This window comes from Sceloporus undulatus, chromosome 3, assembly GCF_019175285.1.
Source record: "Sceloporus undulatus isolate JIND9_A2432 ecotype Alabama chromosome 3, SceUnd_v1.1, whole genome shotgun sequence".
NCBI lineage: Eukaryota > Metazoa > Chordata > Lepidosauria > Squamata > Phrynosomatidae > Sceloporus > Sceloporus undulatus.
The window spans coordinates 7,986,945-8,002,387 of record NC_056524.1 but is presented as its reverse complement, the minus strand read 5'-3'; the positions used below and the strand labels follow the sequence as shown (position 1 = coordinate 8,002,387).

At 42.7% G+C, this 15,443-nt stretch overlaps 2 protein-coding genes across 2 annotated transcripts in view; one reads left to right on the top strand and one right to left on the bottom strand.

Annotated features, from left to right (window-relative positions):
* The window catches only part of NDUFC2 (NADH:ubiquinone oxidoreductase subunit C2), a 4,534-nt gene extending 1,262 nt beyond the window's left edge, over positions 1–3,272 (top strand). The window contains exons 2-3 of the mRNA XM_042461073.1: positions 1,139–1,282; positions 3,098–3,272. Of these exons, the coding sequence (XP_042317007.1) occupies positions 1,139–1,282; positions 3,098–3,147 (194 nt within the window). The 3' untranslated portion in view covers positions 3,148–3,272. The remainder of the gene's footprint in view (positions 1–1,138; positions 1,283–3,097) is intronic.
* A 5,556-nt stretch (positions 3,273–8,828) lies between these two features.
* LOC121926303 (mid1-interacting protein 1-B-like) lies at positions 8,829–10,854 on the bottom strand. The gene is made up of 2 exons (XM_042459161.1): positions 10,078–10,854; positions 8,829–9,190 (listed from the first exon to the last, which is right to left on the bottom strand). The coding sequence occupies exon 1, from the start codon at positions 10,497–10,499 to the stop codon at positions 10,101–10,103; it is 399 nt and encodes a 132-aa protein (XP_042315095.1). The 5' UTR covers positions 10,500–10,854; the 3' UTR covers positions 8,829–9,190; positions 10,078–10,100.
* Positions 10,855–15,443: the final 4,589 nt, after the last annotated feature.

The window sequence follows — 15,443 nt, the reverse complement described above, 5'->3', positions numbered from 1 at the left end:
CACTACACCACACTCTTGTTGTTGACAACTTATGGCGACCCAAGCAGGGGGTTTTCTTGGCAAGACTCTTCAGAGGGGCTCAGCTTTGCCTTCCCCAGAGGCTGAGAAAGTGTGACTTACCCAAGGTCACCCAATGGGTTTACGTGGCCAAGCCAGGGTTTGTACCCTTTGCCCAGAGTTGTAGTCCTGCTACTATACCTCTCTGTCTGACATAATTTATTACTTCTCTGCAAATCCTCATAGCAACTTTATTATTAGACTGGATAAAAGTTCCCCATTCTGGATGAAGGAATTTTACAAATATGGGGCCAGGGAGGAATGTGAATATAAGGGATGCGTTTGCACTGTTGAAATAATGCAATTTGACACCGTTTTGACTCCACTGGCTCCACCCTACAAACTCCTGGGATTTGTAGGTTTATGAAACACCAGCTTTCTTGGCAGAGAAGGCTAACTACAAATCCCAGGATTCCATAGGCTGGAGCAACAGCACTTAAAGTGGTGTCAAACTGCATTATTTGTGCAGTATAGATGCACCTAAGGAGAGAAGGGAGGGAAACAGAAGAACATTTCATTCAGGGCTGGTCAAATGGGACAATTGCAAATGAATCTAGAGCTTCGTATTATGAAACATTCATTATACAATCATCCCTCCATATTTTCAGCTTTGATTATTCACGGGTTTCATTAATACGTTCTCTTTAGGACTGTCTAGATCCTCCAGTGCAACTCCGTAGTCAACTTTAACTAAAAATTGCACTGAAAGACCATTTGTAGCTACTCCAGTGCTATTCTATGGTCAGTGTATGTTGGACAGTGACCACAGAGTTGCATTGGAGGACCTAGAGATTCCTAGAGAGGTGTCCTCTCAGGTAAAAACAGTGTTTTTGTTATTTGCGGTTTTTCCATATTCATGGGGGCCTTGTTCCCCTAACCCTAGTGAATATGGAGGGACAACTGTATTGCTGAGGCTCAGGTGCTAGTGATAGGTGAAGTATTATTGTTATTTGCTTATACTCCACATTTCTCCCAATAGTGGGACTCAGGTCAGCTACATAAATAAATGGGACGGAACACTTGAAATGCTGTGTTCAGATGTCTACTAGCTATTTCTCACTCTTTATTTGTTGTATTCCAGGTGTCCATCGGCAACTCCTGTGGGCTTCTGTGGGCTTTTACCTTGGCCACTACCTTGTTAGACGGTCCAGTTACGTCTACGCAAGGAGGGACAGAGAGTTGTTTGAGTACATAAGGCACCACCCTGAAGACTTTAAGGAAATAGGTACTTTATTATGTGAAATGGTTTTAAGCAGACTTGCCTCCATGGGGAGATTAACCAGTCAGGACTACCAGCTCATGCCCTGGTTGTGAGCTTCCCACAAGACTACATGTGAAAGGGACCTAGGAGTCCAAGTATACCACAAGTTGAACATGAGTCAACAGTGTGATGCGGCAGCTAAACAAGTCAACATGATTCTAGGCTGCATCAATAGAAGTATAGTACAGTATCTAGATCGAGGGAAGTATTAGTGCCTTTCTATTCTGCTTTGGTCAGGCCTCGCTTGGAATATTGTGTCCAGTTCTCGTTACCACAATTAAAAAAGGATGTTGGGAAGCTGGAGCATGTCCAGAGGAGGGCGACTAAAATGGTGAAGGATCTGGAAATCATGCCTTATGAGGAGGGACTTAGGGAGCTGGGGATGTTTAGCCTGGAGAAGAGAAGGTTAAGAGGTGATATGACAGACCTGTTTAAGTATTTGAAGGGGTGTCATATTGAGAATGGAGCAAGCTTGTTTTCTGCACCTCCAGAGATCAGGACCCGAAACAATAGATGCAAACTATAGGAAAAGAGGTTCCACCTCAACATTCAGGACTTCAGTTGTTTTTTGTTTTTGTTCTGTGCCATCAAGTCGACTTCAATTTATGGTGACCCTCACCTGGATTTTTGTTGGCAAGATTTCTTCAGAGGAGATTTACCATGGCCCTCTTCCAATTCTTAGAAAGTGTGACTTGCCCAAAGTCGCCCAGTGGGTTGCCATGGGTGAGCAGTGATTTGAACCCTGGTATCCTAGCATCCTAGTCAACAAACTATTAAATTGTCCTGGCTTGTTGTCAGTTGCTTTTGCTTATAATGCTGCTCATATGAGGAGTGATGATTTCATGCCAACTGTGGTAATTTCTCAGCAAACCAGCTTCATAGTTCAGATTTTGAAGTTGTTGAGAAACTGACCTTTACAATGAAATGCTTTTTCCATGACTCTGGAGGATCTCAAGCCAGGAGGATCATCAAACTGTTCTCAATATAGAGTTATACTTAATTTGTAACAGACATAGCAGGTATTTTCCAGAACTTTACTGCATCTTGTAAGGCTTTCAGCAAGCAGCTCAAGAAACTTGTAGTTCAATCATAATCAAGGTTTAGAGGCCCATACTGGCAAATATTGCATAAATATATGACAAAGAGTTCAAGACCAGGAAAGGGGCTCAAGCTTGACTCAGGCTTGCGTCCTTCCAAGGAGGTCGCTAAAATGAGTACCCAGATTGTTGGGGGCAAATTAGCTTACAGTTGTAAACCGCTTAGACACTGCTTAGGCGGTATGAAGCGGTATATAAATGAAGTTTGTTTGAAGCATGTTCCAGAGCATGAAAATACCATGGGATGATAGGAAAAACATGAATATGCAGTCACATCTAGAATGAATAATGCTTAGGGTTCTCAAACTGGGGAGAGAAACACAGACTGGAGCATATTGAATCTAGACCTGATCCCCTCCTGTAACCAGCATATTAGCCCTTGCAAATGTTGTGAGTGGAGGAATCTGCCTGTCACCATGTTTTCAGTAAATCCATATAACCATGGAACATCCTAGTTCTATCTGACAGGCAGAATGGCCCATGCTGATCGAAGATAAGGGGAGTTGTAGCACAGCAGTTCTGAAAGGGACTACATTGGAGGAAGATGTCCCACTCCATGTTGTTATGTGCAAAATTTAAGACTGACATAGGATTTGGGGTCAGGATTATATACTGTGGTCAACACTTTGTAAATTTCATACCAGCTGGCTTTTTTTATTAGCATTTCCTCTTCTTTTGATAGATAAGAAAACCATGGCAGAAGTACTGGAGGACTTCCACCCAGTTCGCTGAAGACTTTGTGAAGTGTGTCTCCTTCCATCTTGTGTGTGGACTTGCACAAAATGTATGTCAGCATTTAGGACAGAATATCTGATCTAAATATGGGCTGCAATCTTATCATTAAAACTATGAATAAATACAGTCTGCTTTTATTATCTTGGGGTTGGGGAGGAGAGGGTGCAAATTTCTCAGGTCAGCTTTTATTGATTCATGGACTTTGCTGCCACAAGATGTGCCAGTAGGTCCAAGAGGACATGGTGTTAAATGGTTCCTATCAGTAGCAGTCTTTTTGTACTGCCAGAAAGACCAAGATATGTGTCAGAAAGCAAACTGAGCTGGAACTCTCCCTAGAAGCCAAAATGAGAACATTTAGGCTGTTGTAATTTGAAATTATCAGGAGATGGCATGACTTGTTAGAAAAGACAGTGCTGGGTAAAGTGGAAGGAGTAGAGGAGAACCGCATTATGGATGGATTGATTCACTCAGCTATGAGTTTGCAAGGTCTGAGCAGGGCTGTTAAAGACTGAGGCTCTTGGAGGTCTTTCTTTCAAAGAGTCACTGTATGTTGGAGCTAGTGGGATAGCAAATAAGAACAAATAAGTGGCACAGCCAAGAAGTGTGTCTACATCCTCCGGGTGTTCTGCTACTGAATTAGTTTCTGGGGAGTCATAGTGGGTTATGCTATTATCTTCATGCCTCATTTATGTGCTTCCCAAAAGCATTTGGTTGCCAGATGTATTATTTATTATTTACATTTGTTTTCCATTTTCCTCCATATTGCTCAAAATGATGCACATAGTTCCTGTTCCCTACTTATATTCTCAACAGCCCTCTGAGGTTTGTCAAACTGAACAAGAAAAGGAGGAAGAGAGGGAGGGATTGAGAGGTTGGTTAAAGGTCTCCCAGTTGACTTTATAGCTCTGTAGGGATTTGAACCATAATCTCTCATCTATTGATTGGATTCTCTAATCTAATCGTGGGCAAATATGGACCATATTTTAAAAAAAATGTTGCAATTTCTGCCCTAAAACTACTCAGCAAGTTCCCCAAACATATGAAAACATGTGAAAATAGCCCCACAAACTCTCAAAATGTCTGCAGTCACTCACAAAATGGTGACTGGAAGAGATGTGCCTTTATTTCCTCTTGCCATTTTGAGAAGATCTGTAGAGGAAATATAAACTTGAGTGCTAAGAATCCTTCTGGCTTGTTGAAATCCCAGGTGTCTCACCAGCTAAGTTTCAGCCTGAGATTTTTCAATCCACCTCCTTTTCTCTAGACAGTCATATCCTCTAGAAGAGAGACACTAAGCAGAATGTGTTTCATGTGTAGAATGTCCTATGTTCAGTTCCCCATAATTTCAGATAAATGGATATTTACACAGGACCATCGGTTTAAACCAAAACAACAACAACAAAAGCCTGTGGGATTTGATGTTTTAAACTTTTTCCCCAACCCTGCTTACAAAAGACCATTGTAGTGCAATGTGCATGTGGACAAACAGGCACATCCACACAATGTGGATACTTTTTGATCCAGTGAAGTGTTTGGTGTCCAAAAAACTGCTCTTACAACTAACTTTTCTGCCTTGAACAACAGGAACCATCTTTAAATGTCCAAAGCAGCAGCAGTTGCTCCTGAAATGCTAACCTGGCACTGACAGCCACAGTTTTGGTGAAGCTGCCTGATCAAATAGACCTCCCTTATTTGCAGATCTTGACCTCTGTACCCTTCTTTTTTTAGGATGGCACAAACCTACTGAATACCCAGTGCAGCATGACCTGAATATTTGTTGACACCTTTTAAAACATTTGTCTCTGTGTCTCTGGTATCTTGCACCTGCCCTGCCTGTTTTCTGAGATACCAAAGAGGTTTTTAAAGTTCAAAACATCTATCCTCATCTTGAACCAATGGGTTGGTTCCCTCCAACACCACCCTGTCACCCCACCTCCTGGGAATTTTATAGGCAGACTGCAAGGCCATCCATACCACTGACTGAGAAGATGGGAGGTGGAATATCCAGATGACACCTCCACACTGCCTCCGGCTGAGTATGTGGGAAGGTCTGTTGTTGTGTGCCTTCAATTTGTTTCTGACTTATGATGGCCCTAAGGCGAATAAAGGAGACTCAACCTGTATCTATTATAAGAGCTACATAATACATCAAGTCAAGATCCTTTATTATGATCCAAAGATCCAATAAATAGTGCATAAAAATAAAACATAATGACATAAAATTGAAACATAATACATAAAAATATGAAACAAGTATAGACAGAATGTTTAAAAAACTAAATCAGAAAGTAAGGCAGTCACATCTGGCTTTTTACTAGTACTTGCAGAGCTCTGATCCTGGCTGCCTCTGAAAGAAATTTAGCAACAGCCAGGGTCTCTTTTGAGGACATATCCTCTGGTAAGAACCTAATATGGATATGATATGAATTTCCTGCAGTTTGCTCCCTAATGGAGGAATTAGGGGTAGTCTATCAATGTATACGGTTTGCTGGCAGCCACATGAGAAAGCCGTTGCTTGCATAGTCTAATGTGTGTTTTGAGTCAAGTCTAACCCACTGCCATGCATGAATACACAATTAAAGCCCTCCCAACAGATGGCAATCTAGCTTCCATTTAAAAACCTCCAGGGAAGGTCTTTAACCACTTTCACCACTTTTCAAGTCAGCATATTCCACTGTTGAACAGCTCTTGCCATCTGGAAGTTCTTCCTAATATTTAGGTGGGATCTCTTTTCCTGTAGTTTTCATCCATTGCTCTGGGTCCTATTCTCTGGAGCTTCAGAAAACATGCTTGCTGCATCCTCAATATGACATCCCTTCAGCTATTTAAACATGGCTATCATAGCACCTCTTAGCCTTCTTTTCCCCAGGCTAAACATACACAGCTCCCTAAGCTTCCCCTCATAGGTTTCCAGACCTTTCACCATTTTGGTTGCCCTGCTCAGGACAATCTCCAGCTTGTCAATTATTGTGATTGTTGATGTGTTCCTTCAAGTTTCTGACTTACGGCGAACCCATCACAGGGTTTTCTGGTCAAGTTTCTTTAGAGGGGGTCTACCGTTGTCATCCTCTGAGGCTGAGGTGGTGTGACTTGCCCAAAATCACCCAGTGGGTTTCATGGCTGAGCGGGGATTCAAACCCTGGTCTCCAGAATCATAGTCCAACACTCAAACCACTACGTCACGCTGGCTCTCCTAATATCTTTGAGTTGTGGTGCCCTGAACTGGACACAGGGCACATATACATGACCAATACCATTTATAGTTCTTTGTATTATAACCAGTGTAAGTCTTTATGCAGAGGATTTTGGCATTGTTATAACAAAATTAAAATTAAAATCTTTTTTGAAAACGACTTTTTTGACAGAGGACTCACCAAATGCCAACATAGGACCAGAAACAGGGTTGAAGAGATAATGATTGCTTATGCTAGTGTGTTCTAGTCAGCTACTTCTTTATTGCCAACAGCATTGTGTCCTCCCCAACCTTCTCAGGTTGGAATAGGTCCAAAATGTCATGCACTCCACCACACTGGCTCATGTGTCTACTGAATGCTTTGCCTAGTATTATCAGGTGTCTCTTATCTCTGACTTTGAAATCCTGGAGATAAAGGCAATGGGGTAGAGAGTAACTTACAGACTGTGAGGAGGATACATAGGGACATCAGACTTGCCTGAAGGCTTGCTAGAATAGAAGAAAAACAGAGTGTGGCATAGCGTCTTGGACTACAACTCAGGAGACCTGAGTTCAATTCCTCACTTGACCATGAAGCCCACTAGGCAAGTCACACACTCTCAGCCTCAGGGGGAAGCAATGTCAAACCTCTGAACAAATTTTGCACAGAAACCCCCATGATAGGGCCGCCTTTGGGTTTCCATAAGTTGAAAATGACTCAAAGGCACACCACACAGGGTGATCAGACATCCTCCTTTTCCAGGACACACCTTTCATTTCAACATACTGTCCAGGAGGAATCCCAAAATGTCCTCCATTTTGAGCACAACTAAGAAGCAGGAACATATATCCATATTTATGTTTTTAGCTTTTATTTTATAATGATCTATATTCTTCCCGAATGTCCTACAATTTACATTGCCTTGTCTTCTTTTGCAGTTATGACATCTGGTCACCCTGCACACAACAACAACAACCTATTAGTTTAAGGTCACAGCATTGAGTACCTGTATTAGGAGAAAGGCAGAATTGATGATGGTGATGGTGATGATGTTGTCTTGACTAAAGCCATTTTGCTGCCTGAGGCAAAAATGATGCCCATCTAAGTGGTTCTCATATCAGAGGGGCAGTGAATCTACTACAGTTTTACTGTGAACTTGAAAAGAGCTTCTCAAGATGCTAAAACTGTGGCACCTTGCATAACTCCTTTAAAGTTCAATCATAACCCCAGAATGAATTCAGAGACATGGGGCAACTTTTTTTACCACAGCTCACATACAGAAGTAAACTGGAATGGCCATTGAATATTACATTGGGCCTTTGGTATCTGCTGGAGTTTTGTTCCAGGACCCCTTATGGATACCAAAATCTATGGATGCTCAAGTCCCATTAAATACAATGGATAGTAAAATGGTATCTCCTATATAAAATGGCAAAATCAAGGTTTGCTTTTTGGAATTTATATATTTTTGGAACTTTTTCGAACCATGGCTGCTTGAATCTGTGGATAAAGAATCCATGGATATGGAGGGTGCACCGTGCTTCCATAATATTGGTGGGATTGTGTCCACTACTGCATCCCGGAGAAGCAGGCTAGCAGGGCTGGGGACAGTGTGAGCTATGAGGCACCCACAGCTCTTGCCTACAAATGGAGGGAATGTCTGTAAGGCTCATGCAGGGAGTATGGTTGAGGTCTGCTCCCACCCCAGAACTTTTGCTACCTATGGATGCATGTACACTGTGGAAATAATGCTGTTTGACACCACCTTAACTGCCATGGCTCCATCGTACAGAATCCTGGAATTTGTAGTTTAGTCGGGTACCAGCCCTCTTCAGCAAAGAAGACTAAAAACCTTGTAAAATGACAGATCTCAGGATTCTGTACGATGGAGCTACAGCATTTAAACTGGTGTCAAACTGCATTATTTCTACAGCATAGACGCACCCTGAGGTTGGTTGGGATGCATCTGAGGAAATAGACTTAAGTCTATGAAGGCTCATGCTGCTAACTTCTTTCTTTAGTCTCAATGGTGCTACAAGATCTCTCTACATACTGATACTACAGACTAACATGGCTGTATCTTAAATTCTTCTAGTATAGGTTGAGTCTCCTTTATCCAAAATGCCTGGGACCAGAAGTGTCTTCGATTTTGGATTTCCCCCCCAGATGTTGGAATATTTGCATGTACATAATGAGATCTCTTGGAGAAGGGACCCTAGTCTAACCATGAAATTCATTTATATGTTGTGTACACCTTATATTCGAAGATAATCTTAAGCAAAATATTTTAAATAATTTTGTGCATGAACCATCACAAAGTAAAGGTGTCACTATCTCAGCGACTCCTGTGGGCAGTTTTGGATTTTGGAATTCCGGATAAAAGATACTCTACATATATATATATATATATATATGAAAGTATTGTGTGTGTGTGTGTGTGTGTGTGTTTATGCTTTAATGCACCATGCACAGCTAGACCTCTGCATATAACGACAACAGCAGCAATTGTTTAATAAAAAATAAGCAATTTATTTGTGTTCTGAGATCATCACCACAGTTAAAAACTTAATGAGAAATACAAAAAGCTGTATTACTTGTCACCTTCAGTTATTAGGAATGCTGAAGTATCGTATCACCTGAGGCACCGGGATGTCCTCAGGTTTAAATACAGGTACTGTATAAATAAAATAGAATAACACAAAACATGAAAGTCAGTCCTTCAAACTTTTCAATGTAAGTGTGTGTGTGTTGCTGTCATACAAAAGTGTTCAGAAGGCAGTTGCTCATAACGTCTCTTTCGTCCAGTCATACAGTTTCTTCACAGGAAGCTGTTTAAATAGACACTCAAGGATGGACATCAGACTTGCCTGAAAATGAAAGATAAATTAAAGGTAAATGAGCGAAATGTTAATTTCTGGAAAGTCACTTCCAGTGACATGCCAACACAGCAATGAGCTTTACACTATTACATTTTATGCAGTTAAAACTTTAAACAATTGAAGTTTCCATAATTCCCCAAATAGGAAATAGCAGCTATGCTGGCAGGGGATGCTAGGCATTGGAATCCAATGAAAACTCTTTCGAGTGACAATTTGTGAAGGCCAACGTTTGGAGAGGATATTACTATTATTTATCTATGAATTTATTCCCCAACTTTTCCCCAGTTTGGAACTTAAGGCTACTTACAATCGTTAAAACAAACGTAGTTAAAAGTTCACAGCTAACAGCTAAAAAGCAGTTAAACTACCGTATCAAATATATATTAAAATCAGTCAAAAACATAAACCATTAAAAGCAACAACAGCAGCCCCAAATAAAAGTCTAGCACTATTATACAAGGCCTATGTCCCCTAAAACTGTACCTTTTGACCAACAATTCCCAGAATTCTCTAGCTATCCTGATCAGTATGGCATTCTGGGCATTATAGTCCAAAAAGGGGTTTTCCCCCCAAGCTTTGGTCAAAGCCACAGACCCATGCCATGGAACAGACTTGTTCTATGACTGACACTGGTTTATATCTTTTTTTGCCTCTGTCGGCTGTGCAAAAATAATCCGGTTTGACACCATTTTAACTACCATGGCTCAATATTATGGAATCCTAGGATTTATAGTTTGCTGTGGCACCAGAGCTCTCTGGCAGAGAAGGCTTAATATCTACAAATCCCAGCATCCCAAAGCATCAAGCCATGGCAGTTAAAGTGGTGCCAGATTGCATTATTTCAAGATGCAGATGCAGCCTTGGATATCACTTACCTGTACAGTTCACAGTCTGAGGTTCACCAGTGAAGAGAAAAGCCATTCTGGTTAATCTGTTGCATGATTTCATTGTATCTGGACGTCACGGTGTTGGCTCTCCTGGTCAGCTGGTGGAGGATGCGGTGCAAGGCAGAGACGTGGTAATAAAAGAGTGTTGCAAGATCTTGTTCCTCTTTGGCCACCTGCTCTTTCACCCAGGTGGCCGTGCCAGGTAGCCGGTGGCTTTCCGAAGGCACTAGGCCACCTTCCACCATCTGCTTGAGGGATTTCAGCTGGGCGTAATATTCATACAGGTCTTTGGCACCATCAGCATCGGCTTCAAAGGCATCCTCCCTCTCTTCGAAGGAGACTCCTCGAAGGAGGCTGGGAAACATCACTGTTTGCTCCATCTTCTGGACGGCAGAGAAGTAAGTTTCCATGGCTGCAAGAAAAGAACTTCTCTGGGCTTGAGCTTAGCGGGTTTCTTCAGGAACCCAACTGGGCTGCAAAGAGATGAGGTGAGCTGTATTCAACGGCTCTACCTTCTGGCCTGGTTGGTGGCAATTTATGTAGCAAGACGAAGGGCGAAGTGCAGACAGAAAGAGCGTGATCAGAATATCTGCCAGCCACAGACACTCACCCGGCCCTGTCTTACATAATCGTGCAACCTTTATCCTGGTCCATCTGAGGCAACTCTATTCTTTGTGGTCTGCAGTGCAATTCTTATTTGCAGACTGAAATCTCTCCCTAAAATAGAGCCAAACTGTACATAGAACCTTGACTCTTCGTAGTGGGACTTTGCAAAATCCGACAAACGGTCGATAATAGATTGGAGGGCACTGATGAAATTTTCTAAAAATGGAGCAAGGAATGTTTCCAAAGGTGTCAAAATCCCCACTCCGAAAACCCTTCTCCAAGCAGGGAAAGATGGCATGGAGCAACCTTTTTGTCTGCCTATTTCACCTGTGTCAACATACTGATATCCTGCACGGCGACTTTGAAAACTTTTATCCCAGAATGTAGAGCTTGGTGCCATGCATGTCTCTGGTTTTCTTTTTTTAATAACGAGAAAATAAAAATATGGAGGGGAAAAAATCAATGGCGCATAATGCACCGCAGAGAGTCGGCCCAAGAATTTTGATGTCTGAAACAAAGGACGCCGTCTATTTATCCTGTTGAAGAAAAATTGGAATAGACATCCCTTTGAATCTTAGGCTGCAACCACACTGCAGAAGTGATACAGTTTGACACCGCTTTAACCGCCCCATGCTATGTAATTTTGGAATTTGTACCTCTGTGAGATATATAGCCTTCCTTGTCAGAGCTATATGTTGCCCCACCAAACTACAAAACCCAGAATTCCATTGCATGGAGTCATGGCAGTTAAAGTGGTGACAAAGTGGATTATTTCTGCAGTGCAGATGAGACCTTATTTAAATACTGACAACAGAGGGCATGGGGAAGTCAAAGTGAGGACATTTTGTGTTCCTTCAAATGACATTTTCCTACAGCTCCATTTCTAGCATTGCAGAGAGGGGGATACTTAAAATTGTTCACACCTAAAAGTCTTCTGTTTGCTGTGTTTACATTTCCTTGGTATCTTTGCTTGCCTCTTTACTTTGGACGCTTAATCTGCATTTCTGAATGTTCAACTGAATTTTTAAACTACTGCAATTATAGAAATTTGAGGACTGAGTAAATGTTTCATTCAGATAAGACTTCTCATTGGGGAGCTATGCCCAAATGTCCCCCCACTCTCTGCCATCTCCCAAGGTTTATGTCATTTGTTATGTAACCATATAACAAATGGTAACTATATGTTATAGTTTTCTTGGCAAGAGGAGGAGGTTTGCAAATTGCAATTGCCTTCTGAGAGTAGGAGAATGAGGTTTGCCCAAGATCACTCAGTGGGCTTCCTTGGCAAACCAGGGATTTGAACCCAGGTCTCCCAGAGTCTTCCAACACTCACACCACTATACCATGCTTGTCCCAAGGATAGCAGGCTAATTAGCGGGTGCAGGACAAGTCATTTTTTACGGGTCAAGTGGGACTGTAGTCAGAGAACTTTGGTCTGCTCTTGAGGTCTCTTTTTATAAAACAGGGGGAGGTTGCTGTCCCAAAGAGAGAATCAGCACATGGAGAAGGTGTGCTTAACCTTTCACCAGCCCATGACTTTTCTTTGCCTTACTCTTCCCTCTCTCTGGCCATAACAAATCATCTGGGAACCCAGACTAGAGGGAAAGCTGGGGGGAACAAGGGCAAAGAGAATGTTAGAAAATGGGAGCACCATATGCATTGGCCGAGCACATGTTTAGCCTGGGTTCAATTCCTGATATTTGCAGCTCCGCAGGGCTACACAATAGTAAAGGTCCTGCATTCAGTCTGACATCTCGAGACCGAAGAATCATGTAGCAGCTGAAGGGAAAGTCCTGGGTTCAATTGCTGACACCTCCAACTCAGAACTTTGTTGTTGTTGTGAGCCTTCAAGTTCATTGCTGACTTCTGCAACCCTAAGGTGAAGCTATCACATACTTTTTCTCGGCCCTTTCCTTCCGGGGTTTTTGTCATGCCGTCTTCTGTGGCTGAGAGAATGTGACCTGCCCAAGATCACACAATGGGCATCCATAGCCAAGACAGGATTCAAACCCTGGTTTCCCAGTGTCCTAATCTAATGCCAAAACTATTACAACACTACCAAGCAGCAAGCAAAGGGAACAGTCCTGGGTTCAATTCTTGACATTTTCCGCTTGAATGAGCACAATAAATACAACATACAATATATTAGAGTCAGTATGGCATAGTGGTTTGAGCACTGGGACTACAGCTCTGAAGACAGAGTTCAATTTTTCACTTCAGCCATGGAAACCAGCGGGTGACTTTGGACAAGTCACATCTCTTCTCAGCCCCAGAAAACCCCCATGATAAGGCCTTAGGGTTGCCATAAGTCAGAAATGACTTGAAGACACACAAAACAACAAACAATATTTTTTGTGCAGTCACAGACCATCGAAACACAAGGCCATTTCCCAAACAGAACATATGCACACACCAAATAACAATAAAAACCAGACACAGTAGCAGTTTAACAGTTTTAAAATTTTAAAAACATTAATCATCAGCAACAATAAGGGAAGAACAGAAAAACATTATGTTTCCGAATAATGTTTTTTATAAATCTTAGCAGTAAGAAACTGCAACAATTTCAGTTATAACATTTATTTGCTTTGACTAACGACTAAATCAACTCCAACCCGAAGATTTTCCAGAGAGGTGTATATGTGTTAGTGTGCATCGCTGTAAAAATGACAAAAGAAGAACATAGGACACAGAGTCTCTACTACAGTAATCCATTTCCACATGGCAAATACAGTCAGGTCTTCAAGATAATTTGCACCCCATCAGTTTATGGCAAATCTAGATACCATAAATTGAGAAAGTCAGCGTTGTGTAGTGGTTTAGGAATGGACTACGTTCTGAGACCAAGGTTTGCTCCTGTTCAGTCATGGAAACCCATTAGGCAAGTCACACTCTCAGCCTCAGAGGAAGCAAAGGCAAACTTCCTCTGACACGAATCTTGCCCAGAAGAAAACTCTGTGATAGTTTGCTTTCACCTTAGGTTGCCTTAGTTGGAATGATTTGAAGGCACACAACAACAACACACAACAGCAACTAGATAAATTGGGGGACAGGTGGTACAAGCAGCAGATAAAGAGTGGATATCAATGATTTATAACACGGGATTTTAGAGCTTTTGCAGTTCAGGTCCAACACGACTGCACTTCCAATGATGCGGATTCACGTCACAATGTGATGTGTTATCAGACCCATTCCTTTCTATGGGAGCTCCTTCCGTGGTGCTTCCGCAGTGATTCCAAAGTGACTCCTCATTTTGATGAATTCAGAAAAAAAAGTGCAATTCACAGAATTTGCATTCAAGCTCACTTCGATTTCACTTCGATTGGTCTGGTGTGGAAACCCATCCGAGTTGCCCCCCTTGGCCCCCTGCATCCTGCTCCGTCATTCCCCTCCTCCTCTTCACCCCATCTCGCCCCTCTGCCCCCTGGCACCATCCCATCATCCTGCCTTCTCCTGCATCCCAATCCTGGCCCTAGCACCCAGCGAACCTATCCCTCATCCCCTGCCTTCTCCTGCACCCCAATCATGGCCCCAGTAACCCCAGTGACTTATCCATCATCCCCTGCCTTCTCCTGCATCCTAATCCTGGCCCCAGCAACCCCCCAGTGACCTATCCCATCATCTCCTGCCTTCTCTTGCATCCCAATCCTGGCCCCAGGACCCAGGAGATATCCATCATCATCTGCCTTCTCCTGCATCCCAATCCTAGCCCCAGGGACCCCAACAACCTATCCCATGATCCTCTGCCTTTTCCTGCATCCAATCCTGGCCCCAGCGACCCCCTGCCATCCACCCATCATCCCCCAATTGCTCCTGCATCTCCCATCTCACCCTCTCTGCCAACCTGCCACTTCCCATCATCCCTGACTGCTTTTTCACCCTGATGAAGGATGACAGCTAAGGAGGGGGTAGGGAAGGGGACAGCATCCAGCGCCCCACTGAGCAGTGCAAGGGTGCCGATTTGAATCGTTGAACCCTTCAGTGTGGTAATACAATGTGCACTCACTCTCCTTTGCTTAATCCGCATCACGTGACTTGCTTGGAATGGATAGAACTGACTTCGCTCCCCCTCAGTTCGGAAGGGCAACAGAAAGGCAACCAGGTGTGTAAAACATCACATTTTAACCTTAATTCGCACTTGCTAGACAGGAGTGACTCTGGATCTGGTGTGAAAAAAACATCACGCTTGCATTGCTAGAACAGGAGTGACTGCAACTCCCCCCCCCCACGTGTTGATAAGATCCATATCTTTGATCTGACTTTGAGAATAACTTTGCCTTTAAAAAAAAAGTCTTTGGTAGGGAACAATATTATCTGAAGATCTGTGCCTTGTAATTTATTTCTAATAAACTTGGACCACTGGCTGAATCAAGTAGCAGGTCCTGGATTACATTTATGACATTTCCAACTAGAAGAACAAATAGCAGATGATGGGATCCTGGGTCAATTCCTGATACCTTTAGTTTTTAAAATTGAGTAGCGAATGATGACAAAGGTTGTGGGTTCAATTGCTGGCATCTCAGGGCCCTGTCATGACTCATAACTATAGCAGCCGATTCCATTTTAACTGCCATAGTTGTTTATTATGGAATCCTGATATTATAGCTTGGTGAGCTGAGGATTCAGATTGTACCTCCTTAAAACTGCAAATCCCAGGAATTGCCACAGAGTGGAACCATGGCAGTTAGAGGGAAATCACCAGTACTATAACTGTTTAGCCTGACCGAGGCCCCGGCGCTGGTAACGGA

Excerpts from the sequence above, each read along its gene's own strand:
- LOC121926303 (XM_042459161.1), bottom strand. The coding sequence starts at position 10,499 with ATGGAAACTTACTTCTCTGCCGTCCAGAAGATGGAGCAAACAGTGATG.